This window comes from Poeciliopsis prolifica, unplaced genomic scaffold (genome assembly GCF_027474105.1).
Source record: "Poeciliopsis prolifica strain line A6 unplaced genomic scaffold, Auburn_PproV2 SCAFFOLD002, whole genome shotgun sequence".
In the NCBI taxonomy this organism is placed as follows: Eukaryota; Metazoa; Chordata; class Actinopteri; order Cyprinodontiformes; family Poeciliidae; genus Poeciliopsis; species Poeciliopsis prolifica.
In genome coordinates, this window is record NW_026562377.1 from 8,558,034 (window position 1) to 8,579,724 (window position 21,691).

Sequence of the window (21,691 nt, forward strand, 5' to 3'; positions counted from 1 at the left end):
AACTGGCTTGCTCTTTTACAGGGAGATGGCTAAATTTCTAGTTCATTTTGTTGCTTGTAAAAAAGCAACAAAATGTTCTGATGTTGCTTTCATAGTAGCATAATAAAGTGAAGGAGTGTGAAGGTGTTTATTTTCCATCTGTTTTGTATCATCCTGTTCTACTTTCACAGACACCTTGTCTATGTCTGTGTTTCTTCCTCTTACTACTTAAAATGGCATTTGTTTCTGTGTCCATAATGCTTTAAAGCCAAACATGTCATATTTTAGTTCTGTTATTGAGCTGACTCGTGACTCACATTTTTGTCAACTTCAAAATAACAGCTGTAATCCTGTTGAAGATCCTTTATTTCACAGTCAAGATGTTGCTCAGGAATCTCACAGTAACTCAGAGGAAAGAAAAAGGGTTTTAAAGACGTACTTTAACTCAAAAGTTGCATTTGATCAAAGGAAAGATCTATAGCCGTCATTTGCACATACACACTGATCTGTAAGAATATTTAAATCTCTGACATGGGATTTTGACAACATAATCCAGCTATATTGCTGTGTTCTTTTGGGAAATCTCAAGATGTGATGTAACGAATAAGTTCACAAGAACTTGATTAAAACAAATTTGCAGACTTAGAAGAAACTTTTTAACGTTTTAAAAGTTAATTTAAAAAAATTCTAATTATTATTTCAGATCATACCTACTTGTATGAAAACAGGTGATTGCTGTGGACTATCCAGCTCCTGGGTAATGAAATTATTCTATTGTTCTACTGGAAACCTGAACAGCTTGGTTATTTATTTGAGAATGTTATGTTGGATTGGCCATTCTGGCCTTGCTCTACAGATACATACAAAAGAATTCACTGAGCAGCTCCAACAAACAAATCAATATGTACTGTGCCACCCCCAGGCACTTTACACATAGGTCAGAAATGATATGGACCACACTCGCCAGTGGAATAAGAGTTTCAGCTGGGAAGAGGTCTGCTCACCTGCAAACGGCATGCAGGCTTGGCTGTGTTAGTTTCTGCAAGACTTTTTAGTTTTTAGGCTACATTGTTACTAGTAATTGGACCTTAAATTTTTCAATACATAATTTTAAAGAGTAGTACTCGTGACAAAATAACTTCAGGCTTTAGAGCCTTGTTGTGAGTGAATCACAGATAGAAATAAAACATACTGCAATGATCTAACTCCACCTGCTAAAGTTACAGTTATCATGGGGTCTCTGCAGAAGTGCAGAAACTTTCCACAGTGGAAATTCTGAGTAGCTTAAAGAAACATCTTTGTGCAAAAGTGTTTCCCATAAGAGTGGCTTTGCAGAAATATGATCTGGATTGCAGACGGTGAAAAACCTAGTTGGTTGGGACTGTAACATTGTAGAAGCCTCATGATTTTTATTCAAGCTATTCCTGAATGGTCACAGGACTGTTTAAATCTGGTGTGAAGAGTTCTATACCTGCATCACTACTCAACTTGTAGTTTTATTGTTACAATGGATTGGTGTCCACTCACAGAAGAAAGACTATATCTTGTTGTGCTGTTCCCTTCATCATGTCTCCAACCTGCCTGTCAGGATGGTTAATTAGCCTCTACTAACCTGAAAGAGCCATCTCTGACAGGCCATCAGTCATTTACCCTTCTCCTGCAGTGTCTGACTGGCTCCTTGTGTGCAAGTGTGTGTTTTGTGTGTGTGTGGAGATGACTGACACTGTGTTGCCAGAAGGTGCTTAAGGAGCGACAGATGCTAATGTGGCTTCTTTCAGGTTCCTTAAGGCAGGCCAAGGTTTAATATAATCAGGTGTCGAGTTGTTATGCTGACTCTAGCCAGAGTCACAATTCCAGTCACTTTGACGCACCTGTTCTTTCCTTATTAGGGATTGAGATTCATTCAGCAATATGCACTAAAGTCTGCAGGATTGGCTGCTTATAAAAAACCAAAATTAATGTTCTACAGTGACCAGATATTGCAGTGAATCATAAGAAAAGCAGTGTGGTAATTTTGCCCATAGTTCCATAGTCTGAGCTATGTTCTTAAAAGTTAATACTACCTTTAGCAAAAACTTACAAGAGTCCTATGACTAGAATGCTGTCTAAAATGTTTTACCCTCATCCTAAGATGGCTTACTCTGATCATCAACATACAGCAAAAAAAAAAAAAAACATAGATATTGACATAGATACCATTTTCGGTTCCAGTTATTCAAAAATGTATTTGTAATGTAATATTTGTAAAATGACACTTTTATCAACACAGGAAGTGTTCTCACAGTTGCTATTGTGTGATGTGAAAGTAGACTGATATTTCAAACCAAAATCTAAAAAATTAAAAAAGGTACAATGCCCCGTTGCAAGAATAAAAATGAAGAGTGAATTTGACTTTAGGCATTGCAGTGAGTCCACAAACTGAGGTTACCTATTGAGGAATGCGGGCAAGAGATGTAATTACAATCTGGAAAGTTTTGTGAGAAAATGTAAACATATTACCAGTTCAAGATATTGGGTGCTGTTAGGATTGACCAGAAAATAAATTGAATGAAATGTGGTTTCATGGAATCCTTTCGCAAGAGTGTGCACACAAATACTTTAATTTGTTTTTCAACTGAATTGTACAAAATACATGACATTAAATATGGAAGATTTAATTAAATAACTTATTGTCGTCTTTTTATGCTTGAAATCCCTTGAATTTTATTTTTCTTGTGTAGAATTTTTAAACTAATTGCGTCCACAGAAAAATAAAGCGCCTCTCCTTATTCAGTAGGGAATAAAAGCACCAGTGATTTAAATCGTATTTATTTAGTAATATTTCCTGTTCTGGGGCTTGTATTCTGTAGATGCCCTCTTAGATAACAATTTGCTCTCGGTATGGTGTGATTAAATGAAAAAATTTTGTGAAATTAAAAATAATTTTGACAAGTTGAGTGATGGAAAAAATACAATGTTAGACTTTTAATTAAATATTTACGACAGTTAGGAAAACGCCTGTCCGTAGATGAGAACTGAGTCCCAAAGCTCGTTGTTACTGGAGTGAAGCATTTCTGTGATCCTTATCTCAATTCTCTGTGTGTTCCACTGATTCACACTGTAACAGCTATCTCAGCATTTTAATGTCAGTATTTTGGTTTGCATGGTATTGTAGTGATCCTACTGCATGTTCTTTTTATTGTTTCATTAATCACTTGTTTTGTTTTTTTGCCTAGAGGCATTCTCGTGTGCAACTTTTTATAAGCATGTTTTTGTTATGAAGCTTTTTTAGCCACTTATTATTTCAGAAATTACTGTCAGTATGTAGCTTTTTTATATTTTCACTTGTTAAAATGTTTGGTTTCTTTCTGCTCTTAGGTTTTGGAGGAGCCTTCTCTTCTGATGTCCAGTCCCCGGATGCTGCTCCCAGCGTCGGGCACGCTCCCTCCTGAGGCTCCATTGTCTGTCCACCACCAGATCCAGCTGCTCCAGCAGCAGCTTCAGCAGCAGCAGCAACAGACTCACGTCGCTGTAGCACAGGTACGGACGGCTACTTATGTACATTCCTCTGAAAATCTAGACATCGTCACTATGATCAGGTTTGTAAGAGTGATCATGACAGCCTTTCTTCTATAAGCACTTTTGTAAAGCTAGATTTTAAAACAAAAAGAGACAGAAATTTCTGTTATGACTTCATTTCACCATAAGTCTAAGTCTACACTTGAGCTGTACAAACATTAAAGAAACCTTATTAGCAGTTTGAACACAATTGAGTTTCTGCATGTTGCACTTTTGATATTGAGGGAAGTTGAGGAAGAAATGTATAATTATTTAAATTGGTTTGTTTTTATGATTACAAATGTGGTTTGCTGCTAAGATACTTCTACAGCATGATACTAATTGAAATGGATAGAAGACTGAAATGTACTGAGGAATTGACTGATTTTACAGCTTGAGCATCTACAGTTGAAACAAGAGCAAAAAACCTGATTTTTGATTCATGAGTCGAATCAATTCCCACAACACTCCCACAGTGATAGGTTATTCTGACTCTAAAAAACGTCAAGGCTAAGAAACTTCTGCTTCACACCTGAACAGATTCAGGTGCTCTTAAGGGGCCTAGACAGGCAGGTTGTTGAGCTTATAACTTGATTGGCTGTGAACAAACTGCTGCCACAGCTGATAGCTCACAAGTCTGGTGTGAGCAGGGCAATACATAAATGTCATTAATTATAAGAAAGAAAAAGCCAGAGGTTGCTGTCCACTGGCAGCAATACCCGTGTAAATTTTTTTAATGAGTCAGAGTTTTGGCACATGAAGCAAAGTGCTTCACTTCCCTTTAAATAGGTTAAATGTGTGCATTAATTTGAGGGGATTGAGGCCGACCTCAGATCTCATGTCATTTAGCAAATGGCTGAGTCTGTAATGTGATCTGCTGCTTAGAACATCTTTGCTGTCCACTTTACCAATTAAACAAAATTTTAGAAATGAATAATGTTTATAGGTTTCTACCTATAAACTTTGATCTCTAATACATGGATATCCAGCTTTAAAGGTGTAAAGTTGACACCTATGATATGACCCAAAAGTTGGACATTAACAGTGATATGTATGCAATCTCTGTACTTTTTTTTTTATTTTTTACATGTGGTCACCTTCCAAAAATAACGGCCTATGTAATTTTTTGTGAAAAGTTATTTTGGCCAAAAAGTCACCACCTTTCTTTCGAAGAGATGTTTTAGGCAATAAAAATCACTTTTAACTTAGTCCATTATTGTGACAGTATTATATAATTTATAAAATATTACTTATTATATGTTAAATATTATTTCTCTGTTTAGTTCTCTATTATTGTGTGATAATATTATCATCAGAATAGGCCATGTGGGAGAGATCATAATCGGCCAATTTTTGTGAAAAACTGCATGATCGCTGATTGCCGATTACTGTCTCTTGTTACCGATCACCAAAACCGATCGTCTGTATCTCACTTCGCAGCCAGCGTATCTCCTCTTTCCTTCACAATGCGCTAGCGTGAGGCAACAAATCCCGTCCTGTGGAACTTTAACACTGAGCATAAATGGGGACGTTTGCGTGTTGCAGCGTAAAATTCCCTCAGGGCTGAAGCATGTCAAAACACAACAAATGTAATATGGCATTTAAAAAACAAAAACTTGACAGAGTTTGGCTTTATTGAGGTAGGAAAAAAAGGACATCCGGAGCATCATAGTCAGAAAAATAAACCAAAAAATAATTCAAGTCTTCGAGCTGGTGGTGTAAGACACTGGGATCTGCTCTCGCTCTTGAACCGCTACTACGCGGTACTGGTAGTAATATTTCACAGACGTGACGCCGCTCAACCTCCACCAGACAGTGAACTCTCACACCGAACAGCTGCTTAAAGATGCAGCATGTAACTTAAAAAAAACAAAAAGAAGTTTAGATATGTATTAAAATGTCTATTATATCTAAATTAGGTGAATTTATTAACAGATCATTTTTCCATTTTGCCAGATAACATAATATCAGTAGTAGCACACTGGCAGAGTTTGATGACAGAAATCAATGGCTTATAGAAGTGTGGGAGCCTCATATCAGACTTCTGTGTAATCTATTTTTTTCAAGTAAACCATCAAGTCAGTAGCGCTGACTTGGAATATGAAAAATGAATGGAGCTTATAGCTCACTTCTCCGGTCATTTTATTCCACCTAAACTGATAAGAGAACGGTCCTCCTTTATTGTGTGTTGAGAAGGCTGAGAGCTATTTGTGTAAAAATAAGTTAGTAGGTTGGCATTAATAAAAAGAAGCCCATTTATTATAGTCTAATCTATTCTTTTGACTTTGACATTTTCATCTCCGACTGTTGTCCTCGTCTCACTTTATAGATTAGCACATTTTATTTTAAAATCTGAACCACCTCTTTATTTTTTAACTAAAATACAGCACTTTGTTTCAAACATAGTAATACTGTTTATTTATTACATGTATATTTTTAACCAAACTTCCAATCTCTTTGCTCAATTATTATTTTTCCTAAAAAAAAGACCAAGCATGAAATCTTGAAGGTTAGTCTCGTTATTACAAGGATTTATGCAAAATTTTCAAAACACACTATGAGTCTGTAAACTATTTTTATCTTTGTGTTCTATATGTTTTTGAATTGAGGTGGTTTGCATCTGTTTTGAGGATCACTGGGTTAGACTACAGTTTTTCCATCTCTCCTTGAACTGCACTCATTTTAGCTCAGTATGTTTTTAAACTTGTCATCTTTCCTTAGGAGCTAGTTCAGACACAAATCCAAGCTGCAGAACCTCCTAGACATCCAGAATTTTCTGTTATAAAGCTTGTGCAGCAGATGTCTTCAGATGGGTGAATTTAAGTTTGGATGCACACAACACTGAAGTGTTTGCCTCCACATTTGGAGGTGAGCAAAGCCAAATCCACAGCTATTTGTCTAGGCTCTAAAATATCCGTGGTCCACATAGTCTCTGGTAGACAAACTGTCCCTAACTTTTCAGAGTAAAGTTGCCATTGACTTCTTTGCAAGAGAAATAATAAAGAAGCAGAGATCAGTCTGGCACAGATCTCCATTTGAAAACAATTCCCTGCAAATGTATTCAAACTTTGTCTGCATTATAGATGAGAAGTCAAAGAAAGAAGAAACGCATAAAAACTCATGAAGCATGAGTTCATGTGCTTTGGGGATTTTCTTGTTTATTTGTTTTTTGAAGAACTAAAACGTATAAAGTTCAAACTGCTCCCTCTGAAAACATGTTTCCCTGAAGTTTGTGTTAGTTTTATGTCAGGAAGATGTGCTCGGATCTGCTGGGTTTTCTGCTTGTCATAAAAATCACTGTAGACTGATGTTCTTTTAATATATAATTTATAGATCTTAAACACCAAACCTCCTCTGATTTTACAGAGGTGGCACTAGTGAGTTATATAACCATAACAAAACAACTTCAAAGAGTTGTAATAAATAAGACAGAAACTGATTTTATGTCAAATAAGATTTCTTCACATGTCATCTGTTTAAGAGAAAGTGCACAAATACCTTTTTTTTTCAAATGCAATAAGACACTATCATGAGATTTCCAATATGCTTGTAAAACAGATTTTTTCTAAATGTACAAGGCTTGTTTGTTTCTTTAGAGAAATTGATTTTCTAAAACAGTTTTTCTAAATGAAAAATTATTTAGATACTTTGATTTGATTTATCTTAGACAATAATAGCAATGTAATTTTCTGTAATAAAAACAATGTGGCTCTGGAAATATGACAAGAAACCAAGAAGAAAACCATGAGTCAGCTGTGATTTCTTTTGACAGAAAGACATGTCAGTTAAACAGAGAAATGATACAAATCCTGTTTCCAGCTTAAAAGATTCTAAAGACTCCTTCATAACTTGGCGCATTTGGTTCCCAGTGGATTGTGTCCAGAGAGTCAAACATGCATCCCTGTTCCAACACAATTGTTGACTTATTTCTAAAGTCTGTGACCAAATTCTACATGAATAAATAACGTGTTTGTGCATTTGTCTTTTGATTAAACTTTTTACCACATTTTTCTGGATCTTTACATTTTAAGATGTTTAAATGAATTAAACTTTTCACAATTTACAAAAAGAAGCCTATTTAGGCACTATGCTAATCATTGAATCTATAACCTCCTTCACATTTGTCTCCAGAGTTTGCCTTACAAATCTTGGCTTATTAATCTCACCAGCTGCAAAGTCCTGTATGAAAATAAAAAGGAAGAGTGTTTTCTGCTTGCTCATTATGAAAGGAATTATCATAAGAGGTGGAGAGGGGACTATTTTCACCGTGGACATCCGTAGTTGCTGAAACTGCCTCTGATTTTATGACTCTGAGAGGAAAACTGGAATCATTTTTGTTGTTGAGACCTGATGAGGAGCCTGGGCAGAGGCCACGGTAAATGGAAGTAAATTAGTGAGATGGCCAGCCCTAACCACAGCTCACTTGGAGATGAGTGGAAAGTGAGATCTTTAATGAAGTAGTGAAATTGAGGGGGCGTGATGGTTACCTGTTTGATGATGAAAGCTGGCAGTGCAGCTGCTGCTCTGTCGCTGCATGATGGAGCTCAGCTCACATGTTCAGAAATTCACTCTCTCGTTTTCTTGCTTTTATATGTTCTTTTTACTTGTCCTTCAACCTCATGCTATCGAACTCTTTCAAGAGCTCATGATACTGTCTAAGATATGTATAATAAGACCTTCACTGACAGTTTGGACTAGATGTCAAATGCTCCAGTAATAGCATATCGTACTTGACTTGACTCTTGATCATTCCTCCCCTGTGGTCTCTATTCTTGTTGTGCCAGCTCCTGGCAAATGAAATTGTTTACATCTACATCTCTGGTCTGAATCTGTACCAAATAACTTTCAAATCACATATTTCTTTCTGAGTGCTAACTTACTGCACCCCCTATATTCACAGCAAATTGTATTACATAGTTGGACATACATTACGTTGACAGTATTCTCTTCTTCTGATCTTCTCCATGTTTACTGTATTACAAGAAAGTGACTGTGAGAGGAACAATAAAAGGAGAGAGAGAAGCAGAAATCAATGTTGTTTAAGCTCCGCAGGATACACATTTTTTCAAGTACATGTCAATGACTCTTCAACAAGAAGCTTTAAATCAACATAAAAGTCATCTTATTTAACTAACTTACTAACTTGACCTCACTGTTAGATGATCAATCCCAAGTAGACTTAAAATTATGTCCGAGGGGCAGTCCAGCAAACCAAGTTAGTTGGAAGCACAGTTGGAGACTCTCTGGGAGAGTCAGTGGTACCGCGGCTGGGCTTAGCACCCTGCAGGTAAACCCGAAGTTGCAGAGGTTGCTTCAAATGGAACATCTGCAATGCACTAGGACACAGCAAGGATTTCCAGGTCCTCAGTTTCGGCTTCAGGAAAATTTTGAATGTGATTCTCACTAACAGCTCTTCTTAAAAGTTTTCCTGGTAGTGCTTCAAAAGTTGGAGAAGTCCTTTCACCCTTCAACAGAATTAGAGATGTGGTCCAATCTGTATGCTTGAATAAGGAGACTCAACAGATGGAGAGCTAACATTGCTCATCACCCTTTATTCCCCACCTCTACTTTCAAACATGATGGCTTGACCTATTTTCTAAAGATATTTTGAATTTTAAAATTCAAGCTATGAAACTACAATGCTAGGAGCAAAAATCTCCAAAAAGCCTTACAGCTCCAATTACATGAAAAGGTATTTCTACAAAGTATTAACTCAGACAGGGATGAATCCTTCCACAATTTGTGTACCATACTTGCCTTGTCATGTAAGACAAAATATGAGAAAGGCAAGTTAGGTATTTGTTTATTCTTCCATCTGGTCAAATCTATAAAATTGACATTATTACTTTTGTAAGCCACTGTAACGTAATGCTATACTCAGAAGATTAAAGGTCCAGTCAAGTTTCTTCTCCATTTCATGAACTGTCTCTCCAACACACCTTCCTTGTGTAGATATTCCACATATCTCAGTTGCTCTATAAGCACATTTCTAATGGTTTCCATTGTCATGAGTCCAAAATGACAATTTTCCCATCAAGCTTTTCCTCCAAATTGACAGAAATGCAGGAGAAGCTGCTGTTGGAGGGTTTTCAAACGTTTTGAGATCAAAGAGAGTTGGCATGGGAAAGCAGAGCAGTGCTGTTAATCCTGTACAAGGAGTGCATCCTCAGCCTGTTGAGTCATAGCACACAACCAGTCCTAATCCCTTGTACTCTGTCGCTGTGTTTCTGTTTTGTCTGATAAGAAACTGTTGTTCGTTAAAAATCCTTTTCATCTGGTAGCCACAGTTTATAAAATTTTCTTTTCTTTATTTATTATTTTTAATCTGGGTTTTGCAGAATGCGCTCACTAAAAATTACGTCCTATACTTTGCTCATTCAAGACTCTTGCTCCTCAGAGGTCTCAGAAAAGGGCTTGGTTTATTTGATTTAAAGTGTTCGATCATAAAAACTGGTTTTAAAGGTGCCCATGCTTCACTGAATAGACTGTAATAGGTTTATGGGATATAAAACTCACTACAGCATACAAATCATTACATTTTTGCACAAAATCTTTCTTGGATAATGAGATCTTAGTCTATTCAGTTATTCCTATTTTGAGCGCCTTTCCCAATTCTTTAATTTCCTGAGGGAGTCTTCCCAAGGGATCAATAAAGTACAAGTCTAAGTCAATTAGTTGTTTTAGGGCCTCTTGTCACTTTAAATCCAAAAGAGCTTCACTGGCCATGGCCCCTCACTCAATATGCACAATTATACAACTGTACAAATTATACAACCATAAAAACCATTGCTCTGATTGTGCCAGCAAGAACTCATAAAGTGATTTCTGGATGCACAATTAGCAAGAGCACATAAAGTGACTTCTGGATGCTAAATCAACAACAAAACACTTGTCTTTTCCAGCAGCCATTGTACAACGCATACAGTGGGTAAAAAAACGGGTGACCAAACGTTATGGAGCTCAGCTTGGGATGCTAGGTAACCCAAGGTGGTAGATAGTGAGAGGACAGAAGAGAATTTCCCAGCTTTTGAAAAAAAAAGGTATTAGGAATATAAAAACTGTCCTTCACACTAGTCTTTTGGGAAATAGTCTTTGAACAGGGAAACTGATGAAAGCGCTTCCTAATTAGAGCTTTAACGAGTTGTTTCAGGTGCTCCAAGCTTCTTTAATTTTAGGACTCTGATAAGAGAACAGACGGTTACGGGTTGCAGAAAGTTCATTATTGGAAACAATAGTGGTGAAACAAAAGTCATTCACCTTTGTAATTGGCACTTTGTCTGTACTTTTTGTTTTTAGTTAAAGATGTCATTTTCTCTGCTTCAGCTTGAAAGAAATTTGTTTCCAAATGAACAAGAAAATGTGAGTTTTAATGTAGGCCATGCAGGAGTTTTAATGTTTGAACTTACACTCTGAATTTTGCTTTGTTTTGTTGCTCATTGTGCTGTTTTGTTCATTCATTATCCATGTTACTATTATTGAACACATTGTATTATGTTTTAGTTAGCACATAACATCAGGCTTTTTCTTCATTTGGGTTCCACGAATAAGTGGTGTTGGCCTCAAACAGCGTCTGATACTCAGGATATTTTATGGTGGATCCTTTTGATTGTAAGATGACTAGGTCTTGTTGCTGCAAATATCTCCAAACCATGGCACTCTATAAAGTAGAAGGATTTCAAAGTTTTTACTTTCTGCTGTGCTGACTTGAAAATATTTTTATAACCACCAACTTGGTTAATTGTCTGCTGATTCAGCTAATGTTGTCCTATAAACACAAACATTATTGCTGACGTTTAGAATAATTTTCAATTATTGCCATAGTATGTTATCCAAACTCACTGGGGATAAAAGGGTAATTCTGAAAGAAAATGTTACTAATGCTTCATGTTTGTAGTTAATGTTTTTTCCTGGAGCAATAATGAAAATACAATGCACATAAAAAGGAAACTGTGATGCATTAAGACACAGTGGGTCGACTAAATCTAATTACAACCTGAAGCGACAATAATTAAAAGTTTCTTGTGCTTTTTTTCTTGTTCTGATGTCTGATTTTGGTTGGCTTCTTCACTCATAAGACATTGTGTTATCTTCACATTAAAGCATTGGTCAGACTCTTAAAATAAATATATATTTTTATTGGTTATAGCGTTGCTTACTCACGTTTCAACCAAGAGTCAATCAATAACTCAAGTGCAGCCACTGCAGGCAGTAACCACAGGGATGACTACAAAACATACACAGCAGATTCTGTATGAAAAACAGAGCAGAGACTGATGTCCTTAGCAAAGCTTCTCTCTTCATCATCTAAGATGGGTTCCTGTCCACGCTAAATTACATCAGCTTTGTTGTCACCGGGGTGTCGCTCTTTACAAATGAATTCTCCAAAGGTCACAACACAATCTGAACTCCTTGTCTTTTTGTTATGAACCATGGAATTAATAAAAGCAGATAATTTTCTTCCTGAGCTGTGAATTTTGAGTCAGTCCCTTTGTTTAACGGAATGGCTCCCGGTTAAACAAGGAGAGGCATGGATTTATAAGAGAAAAACACTCAGACAAGTTCCCCTATCGGACTGAAATGTGAGACAGAAGAGAAGAAATGGAAAAAGGAAAGTGAGAAAAAATATTACTAAAGAAACCCAAAATCAAAAGATGTGAGGCAAATATGTTGTTTGGTAAAAAAAATGAAGAAGAAATGCCATCACTCACAAGAGCTGCATATGTTTTGCACCTTCCTGTATATTGTCTTCATAAACAATTTAATACTATTAAGACTATTATTACTAAAGTGCTTAAGTTTAAATAATTTTATTTCTAAACGTCTTAAAGAGGGTTTGGACAGATTTGTGTGTGTATTGTGATGCTTTCAAGTACTGGGTTTTTCATGGTTGAGCAGCTGGATCCCCATCAAGTTTAATGAAAAGCATTAGATGGATCAGTGTGAAGCACATCACCTCTGGATTCTAAAGCAGAACAGTGTTCTCTGGAGTGAACAATCATGTTTCTCTTACTGTTAATCATTCTGATGAATCAGTCAGAGTTTGACAGTTGCCAGGAAAACAGTTTCTGCCTGACTGAATTGTGCCAAGTGCTGGAGGGGAAAACATAGTGTTGAGGTTGGTCCTCAGGGGCTCAATCCAGTGAAAGAAACTCTCAGCGCTGGGCCATCTAATTCTACTCAATGAATTGGAATATTATTGGAAAGTTAATTTATACCATTAGCTCAATTCAAAGTGAAACACAATGTCTAGATTAATTTCACACAAATCAGATAATTGTTAAAATATTTTTGGAAATGTAACTTTACAGTTGAGGGACAACTCCTACCAGTACCAACATGACTCTATATAAGTGCATAAAGAAATATCTGTAAGGATGAGTTTGGTGTGCAATAACATGAATAGTCTGCACAGAGCCCTCAACCACAACTCAGGAGAGAACCTGTGATGAATTGAATCCAAAACTGTGAGCCAGGCTTTCTCATCCATCATCATTGCCTGAAGTCATAAATTCCCCCCTGAAAGAATGGTCAAATTTCACATAAACACTCTCGTAAACCTGGTAGACAGCTTTTCCACTGCAATAGGTGAGTTGACTGGGGTAATAAAGCCTGTGTAATAATGGGATATCATCAAAGTATCTGTGTGTGTATAGACGAAACTCTCCATAATATTGATCATAGGATGTTTATACATTAGTCTCTATATTAAATTGGTTGGTCTTTTCTCTATTTGTGTTAACAATCACATGGCACTTAAACATTGATATTGTGGAGAATTTTCCTTTCTCCATTAAGATCTTGATGTATGAAGTTGAGGAGGAGTCAGTGAGTTGAATTCATGCATTCCATTTATTAAGACTAAAATACAGCTGGTGCATGTTTATTAAATTTATGCCACATCAAATTTAGGTAAGTCTGATTTTTAAAATGTACATCTTGGTAGCAGGTGTACTTAAAATGTGACAGGTTATTCAGTAAACAGCCAGCGCATCAACTGATTTAATGAATAAAAATTATTTTCATGATAATTTTACAGCCGTTTCAGTGTCTCTTGGAACAAGCCTAATTCTTAAGCCCATCCTCCACATTTCAGAGCACTGCAGTGTTTAAGAATGTTGGGCTGTCCTTGGTGCATTGTTCCATTTTCAAATACTTTGTACTTTGTGTAGTCGATTTATTTATTTATTTATTTTTTGCTGTCTTCTTATTTGATATTTGTTACCCTTGACGTCAGGAGCAAAGAGCCTTCGTGCTGCCACGGTAACCAGCCACATGTAATCACTTTGTGCTGAAATGAGAAAAAAAAAAAAAAACAGGGAATCATTATGCTTTTCAGTGACTTGTATCTCTAAACGAGAAGCCTCCATTTGCCGCACCTGTCTGCTCTTCACAAATTATTGGTAGATTTCTCTTCAGCCACGTTTAGCTTTGATTTATTCATTTTTACAGTGAAATAAGCTAATAGATTCTTGTCTGATTGAAAGTCAGGAAATAAGGTAATATTGAAAGTAATGAGCTCTTCCAGATTTTTACAACCTAAAATTAGGTGTTTTTTCTTCATGACATGGATTTCTGGAAATATTTCCCCTCTTTTTGCCTCAGTTCCTCTTTGCCTCCTAGTCTAGTGTTTGAAGCTTTGCTGGGCTGTGACCAAGCTCCAAGGTTAATCCAAATCAAATTATTGAGAAGTACGCCGCCTCTTCTGTCAGAAAATCATTAATAAGTGGCCTTCCTTAATGCTGAGCCTCTTTTAAACTTCTCTCAGATTAGAGACTTTGGAGATTTTCTCCTTTGAACTGTTTGAAAGCAGTTACATCCCTGCAAAGGTGTCTAGTCATAATGTGAGGTGGTCCTGCAAACATTTGTAAAAACAAGGCAGTTGCTGCTCACACAGGAACCAAATATGACTATATATTTGTAATTTTGTGTGCAACAACTGAAGGGTGTCTGCCTCGATTTTTAAATAAATGATTCAGTGTGTAAAACGAGTTTCAGCCTTTCATACCTAAATTGAAATGGAGTCTGCTTTAATCTGGCAAACCACAGCAGACTATGGCATTAAGGTTACATGAGGATCAGAGCTGTCACTCGAGAACCGTGAGTGCTCTTTGAACATTTTATAGTGGCACAATTATTTCAGCACAAAGATCTTACATTTTTGGACAGTCTATTAAATTTTTTATTTGAATGCTGAACTTACTTTAAAACTAATCAAAAGGAGTTAAAAAATGAACCTAACAGTCAAGATTAGTTGTGTGCACATCACATTGTATCATGTAGTGGGTTGGCTGCTGTGATTATGTGTCACTTGTCTTTTTTGCATCCGTCATCTTGTCTCCCTGATTTTCACATTACGAGAATCTTTTTAAAATCCTATGCAGTCATTCAACTTTTGAGCATTTGAGAGAAAATTCTATACTCACTGTATATTTTTATAGTTAAAAACGGGGACATTAAAGAGAACATGATTAAGCTGTTTACTTCTCCTAATCAATCACTTCAATATCATTTTTGACTGCACTTTGCATCATTAACAAGTTTGTATCTACACTAGAAATAGCAAGTATATGTTTGATATAAGATACTGCATAGAGGTGAGCCTTTTAAAAGATCCAGTTTCAAATGAATATGCAAACATGTTGAGAAGGTTGTGATTTACACTGCTATTGTATTATTTAAAGTCAGGACAGTTTAGCAATTCAGGCGCAGCCAGTATAATGTGTAAAAAGCACTAACATAATTAACATTCTATTACACTGGCATAGAATAGCTCTCCAAAATGCAAAAAAAAAAAAAAAAAAAAAAAAAAAACCCTAACCTTTCATTTGAACACAGTAATGAGGTGCAGAAAACAGTCATATTATTTGCTTCTTTTTTTTTTTTTTTTGCCCACAAAGCCACACCACACTTATTAGCACACCTGCTGTTACAATTTGTGTAAGGTCCTTATCCATTTATTCTGCTCATGTACCATTTTAAAAGTTTGGCATGGAGTTAAAGGGATCACTTCATTCTGCTCTCCTCAAACTACGGTTGCATGTCTGTGGGCTGAGAAAGTCATGGATGACAAGCTATGTTGTCTCTACTGAACCTTTTCTTTGTTTCATTTTCTGTTTTGGATCATTATCCAACTAAAATGCTGAACGATAACTCCAGTTAAAGTCACAAACTGTTAGGTAAACTCCACACATTTGCGTATAATATTTGTCTGATGTTTTCTATTCAAAGCAATTCCCAAATAAGGATGTAAAACCTAATTAAATCAATGTTAACAATCATCTACTTAGAAGGAACACCAACGGTCAGGTTCTCCCAGGGGTAACACTGTAAAAGTACTGTAGAGTACACACGTAAAGAAAAGTGCACAATGAGGAAATGCACTCTTAAGAGCTGGGTGTTCAAGACTATTTAAGATAGACAGAGGCCCCTACTCTGGTAGTACTATGTATATTTTTGAGGGTAGCGTAGATAAATGTGTTTTACCTGGCATGATCCCCCAACAAAAACTTAGCATGTTCTTTTTGGTTTTTCAATAATTTTATCTCTCTTCTAAGTGAAAATGTTTCTCAAATGTAGAACTCCTTCCACTCCTGGTGTTGTGCTCTTGCTGTTGCTCTTGAGCTTGAGCGATGATCCTACCTCAGTAGTCCCCACTAGATTATCACTGATTGATCTCGTTGATTCTGGCTGTGAGAGAACTCAGATGGTTTTGTGACATTAGCTCCAAACAGCTTTGATTAAATACAATGCAGTTTAAATACTGCAGAGGATCAATCATTCTCTCCTGTTAATAAGATTCAGACAAGTATTTAAGTCCTCAGCAGATTTCTAGGCTTGTTGTGGTGCTGGACTTCACATTTAGTAGTTTATGGCTATGTCAAACGCTTGTCTGATCAACCCTTTATCTCTCTCTGTTTCATATCTACTACCTGTCCCCCAACCTCACCCACTTTCATCCATCAATGAAGGTCCATCTTCTGAAGGACCAGCTAAGCGCCGAGGCCACAGCTCGGCTGGAGGCCCAGGCTCGAGTCCATCAACTGCTGCTCCAGAACAAAGACCTGCTGCAGCACATCTCCCTGCTGGTTAAACAGATCCAGGAGCTAGAATCCAAGATGGTTGGACCAAATTCCAGTAAGTTAAAATCCTCATTATTTATGTCTGATCTTATGGGCTCACAGTGAGTTATAGTTGATAGGTTAGATGTTGATGGTCATCAAATGTATGTTAAGATAGAAACCCACCTTGGCATGCAAGCTACCCTCCTCCCTACACTCAGCTACTTCTTCCCAGTCTGACCTCTTCCTCAATCTGTCACTGGGTCACATGTTTTCCCTATGACAAATCCTCCTGAAACTCTAACTTTCCCTTACGCACAGAGATATAAACTTCTTTTAGTAGCCCCTCAGGCTGGTAGAGTTATTGTCTCTGCCACCACATGCAGACAATGTGGTCACATCAATCTGGGCTGCGTGTGGATGTCAGCAGAAACCTCGAGCAGATCCTAGTGGGCAGGTCCAGCTGACAAATTTTACATTATATTGTCATTAGTCCTTCAAGATACTAGAGTTAATACAGATTTTCCATTAATCCTATTTTTCAAAAGACAGCCAATAGGTGCAACATCAAGAAGAGAGAAAACACACTGGTAAACTTTCAGCATGTTTATTGACAGCAATCAAACCTAAATCTTTACTAATAAAAACAAAAAGATATCCAAATTTATTGCGATGAGCACAGAAATTAGGTTCTCTTTTCTTTCAGTTCATTCAAAAATTAGAATCAGTTGCTTTGTCTCTTAACCCTACTGTATTGTAACACATTGATGCTTTCACAAGATGAATCTTTTATCTAAGGCTATTCTGCTCAGTCAAAACTGAAGATTCATCAAACTTGCCAGAGAGAAATGTTCCAAAAGACTCCAAACAAATAACAACAAAACCTTTGGGCATTGTCTATATTCAACAGCCCAGTTGCAGAGTGCATAAAGGGCTTAGAGTAGGGATTAGTTTTGGACCAAGTCACAATATAAAGTTGGCCTGCAGACACAGTTGTAGAAATTCTACTAAAAATCAAGCGCATTAAATGTAGAATTAAAAAAAACACGAGAGAATACATTTTTAGTCACCTTTCTGTTTGTGCTCAGAAACTTTCTTCCTCTGTGAAGCTGCAGCTATTTGTGGTAAGAGAGTTGAGTATGTTTTTCTGCTAGACTCTTAGCTTTCTGATTTTTTTTTTTCAGACTCAACACACATCCTACTGATGTTCAGCTGTCGCAGGCCCCCCTCTGTCCTCTCCAATGCCTCTCTTTGCAGCTTTGTGCATTTTAAAGCCTCTTCTTTGACTATTCAGACAGACAATCTCAGCAACACCACAGCCCAATCTGCCCTCCAAATGTCACTCTGCAGGAAATAATCTTTTATCTTTTCAGCAAATATTTCAAACGTGAAGCTTTGCTTATTACTCCCTAGGCAAGTTGGACTTTTTAATATGCTTCTCTGTCCACACTTGAAAACTTTCCACAGACATGCTTAAAAGTATTTTTTTCTGATACATAAAATGGAAGAGATAGGTGCTAGAAACTAATCTTCCACATTTACTACTCAAGAGCTCTCAAAGTCCAATCCTTTACGTGGCAAGTTTTTAGATCTAGTACGTCTAATGCAAGTTAACCATTTAAATTAAAGAGGCACATCTTGCAGTGATAGTACAACCCATTTTACTGTTGGTGTATTAACAGTAACGAGCTTAAATTGCTTAAACCAACAATAGTAGTCATTTTCCTGAAATTGAAGAACAGCTTGACCAAGATGAGCAGTTTATTCTATGTAAAAATCAGTTAACATAATTTAGTTTTAAATAGCTCTCTCTTCAACAGAAATCAGAACTTAAAGCATTGAAAATATTTGGACCATAATTTAAAGAGTTGTTTTTCAGTTTTGTGGTATGTGTTTCAATTACTTCCAGTACCCAGACATGCAAACTGCTTCAACAAACCTTTGTAAACTGGGTTTGACACTCAGGGTCTCAGTAAGACTATATATAATTTAACAATCCAGCCTCAATTTTGATAAAGACACAAGAGTTGGAAAACTTTGTAAACACTATTCTAAAATATGTTTGAACTTTAAATTTGAACCTGAAGTCGTGGATACTTTCCTTAGAGCCATTTTCTGCTTCAAATCAGTACTGTGTGCTTCTCAACAGTGACACAAAATACTTTACTGAGTGCCACACAATGATGATGAAATACCGTAGGTCACAATTGACCTTTCTTACTTTATAAGAGACTCCAGTGATTTATGTTGTTAGAATTTATATCGCTCTGTTTCCAGCAATTTATTTTTTCCTTATGACAAACAGTTGTCTTTTGTGAAGATGACTGATAGGAGAACAATGTAAATCAAGCAATCAATTTATTACTTAATATCCATCTTTTCAACTTGCCTCTTTTCTCCAGTGGGTTCTCAGGACAGCTTGTTGGAGATCACCTTCCGCTCCACGGTACCTCCAGTGATCTGCGACGCTACCACACCCAAATCCGAGGTGTCAGACATCAACCTCTCTGCACTTGGCACTGGTGACGGAACCAGCAACGCCTTTTCCTCTACCAACGGAACTCTGGGAAGCCCACTAGGTAGGGACCAATGTCTCCTCAAACTGGAGTGTTTCCGTTTCCTCCCGGGACCGCCGGGGCCTCCACCTCCTCGACTCCCATCGCCTCCCCCATCACTCAAGCCTAACAAGCCAATGACTCAAGGTCGAGATGTGCCTAACACTCCAGTGAGCATCTTATCCAGAGAAGTGAAATCTTTGGACTGCCTGGAGTTCACCAGGTTTCGCGAGTCAGGTATCGCTTCAGAGTATGAGTCGAACTCAGACGACAGCGATGACAGGGAAGATGAGGGGGAGGACGATGAGGATGAGGAGATGGAGATCTTTGGCTGGGGAACAGATGGGGAGACGTTGAGACTGCTCAATGCTCTCAACAAACAGGGAGCTCCTGACTGCCTGGGAGATGAAATAGCCATTTGAGACTTTTTCTGTTTTGATGAAAACTCCTCTATTCCTGTCTTATTCACTTCAAATTTCTGTACGGCTAACATTTTGTGGACTAACGTCTGTCAGGTGCGCACAATTATTTATATGAGATTCATATAATTATACCTCATGTACTTAAAATGATTAACAGCTTTCCAGTTACAGATTGTGTTTTTGTTTTGTATTTTAGTTTCAGTGTTTCAGTTTGTTCAGCTTATAAATTTGTTTTCTTCATTTTTATTTTTGATTTTGAAAGTAGCATTCATACCACTGTGAAATTCAGAAAATGAAATAGGTCATCTGACATTACATGTTATGCAAAACTACTAGTTAGGTTTATCTTGATGTATCATATCCCTCATTGAAATAAATCAAATGAAATATGTCTTACTGTCACGATGTAGCACAGTGTTTTGGTCTGAAGAATGTGTCAGCTGAACATACCTTCTGTCAACAAAGAACCTAGTAAAAGAATAATTGAAACTGTTGATGGTAAAGAACAATAGAGGTGGTTGCTTTTACAAATGTAAAAGAATGTCAGTCTGAAGGTAGCACAAATTTAAAGCAAATTGTGTGAAGTGTAATTCAAAAATGTCAAGTTCTTCAACCAAACTGCTACTGAAATTGGTCTGAAGCAAAGCATATACTTTTCTACTCAACACCCAAAATGGTAAAAAACAAATGTTCTGTACTTGTACAGCACTTTATCTTGCGCTTTACTCTACATTAAGGAATTTACAGATTCATGCACACATTCACATGCTGATTGCAGACAGTTAATATAGTGAAGCCAGAGCTGCCCTAGAACAGTTTGACAGACGTGAGGCTGCCATGCACCAATGCTACCAGATCTTCCAACCACCAGCAGCAGATCTATTTTTTTTTTCAGCTGGACATAGAATTCAAGCAACAGGAGAACATGTACTATTATTCCACCGATTCTTAGAAGTTCAACAAGTAAGACTTTTCACAAACACCTAATTTGAAATCAAAATGTGCATCACTCTTTGTACGTTTTAGCATGTTTTCCACTTTAGCAAAGCTCTTCACACCTTTGGCAATTCTGTTATTGAAATGCACATTATAAATTCATTACTCTTGGAAACATAATAACTTACTATTTATGGCATCAAAGCAATGCTTTGCTTTTTTAATTCTGTGCCATTTTTAGTGGATACGAGATGGCCTGTTCGTGTTTCATCGACCCACTGTGCTCGACACTTTATGTCTAAATGCTCCACTGGTTTGTTTCCTGACATGGTGCTGTGTCGCTTTACTAAATATCTGAACTTTGTTGTGTGCCATATGTTCATAGAAAAATTTTTAAGAGATCTTGTGGCCGATTCAGACACAAATTTTGCTGTTCATCTGGAGAGGACAGCTTTTCTTTTTCAAAGCTTTTAAATTTTGCCATTCTTGTCTGGCCGTTTCATAATTATCATGTGATAAAATGTCAAAGTTGAACATGCTAACCGTGGCATGCAGACTCTGCTGGGCAGTATCACTGTGCTTTTCAGACTCTCTTCAAGAATCTGTCCTAAGTTCCCAAATGTCCAACTTTAGCTATCTTAAAACCACTGGGTCTTTAGAAAATCTGATTATATTGCTATTAGGTCACTACTTTCTTTGGTTTATGCTGAAATGAGAAAAACTTAAATTTGATGGAGACATGTGACCAATACATCATATGTTGGCTTGTCAAAAACATTCATCATTTTAAAACAGCCTAAGGATTTGAAAATGAGAGGAAAAAAGAAAAACATTAGGTGCTATTAAGATAAAGCAATGTTTGAGAGCTGTAAGCAGACATCCGGTCAGACTAACTTGAGTCCTGCGTAGGAGAAAGCTGTTTTTTTTTTTTTTTACTGGAGTCGGTACATTAACTCTAATGCATACATTTTCAACAAAAGAGTTAGACTGAGTCATGCTTCTACTGCAGTGGTTTGTCATCTCTGAACAGGCAAGGTTCCTTAGAGTTCCCCTAAAATCTAAAACAGACATAAATATTCTGGAAATGCACAAACATATTATGTCTAGAATCAAACATAAGAGTCTCCTAAGACACACATCTATTTTGTACTGTTTAAAAAGAGTACAGCAAACTGAAATATTGAGAAAGCAAATACCCTGAGAG

General features: G+C 36.9%; 1 protein-coding gene across 2 annotated transcripts in view; it reads left to right on the forward strand.

Moving 5' to 3' along the window:
- The window catches only part of LOC129372843 (carboxyl-terminal PDZ ligand of neuronal nitric oxide synthase protein-like), a 146,773-nt gene that overhangs the window by 99,659 nt on the left and 25,423 nt on the right, over nucleotides 1-21,691 (forward strand). For both annotated transcript variants that reach the window (XM_055050376.1, XM_055050384.1), the window contains exons 8-10: nucleotides 3,337-3,498; nucleotides 16,485-16,650; nucleotides 18,977-19,153. In XM_055050376.1, the coding sequence (XP_054906351.1) occupies nucleotides 3,337-3,498; nucleotides 16,485-16,650; nucleotides 18,977-19,153 (505 nt within the window). The remainder of the gene's footprint in view (nucleotides 1-3,336; nucleotides 3,499-16,484; nucleotides 16,651-18,976; nucleotides 19,154-21,691) is intronic.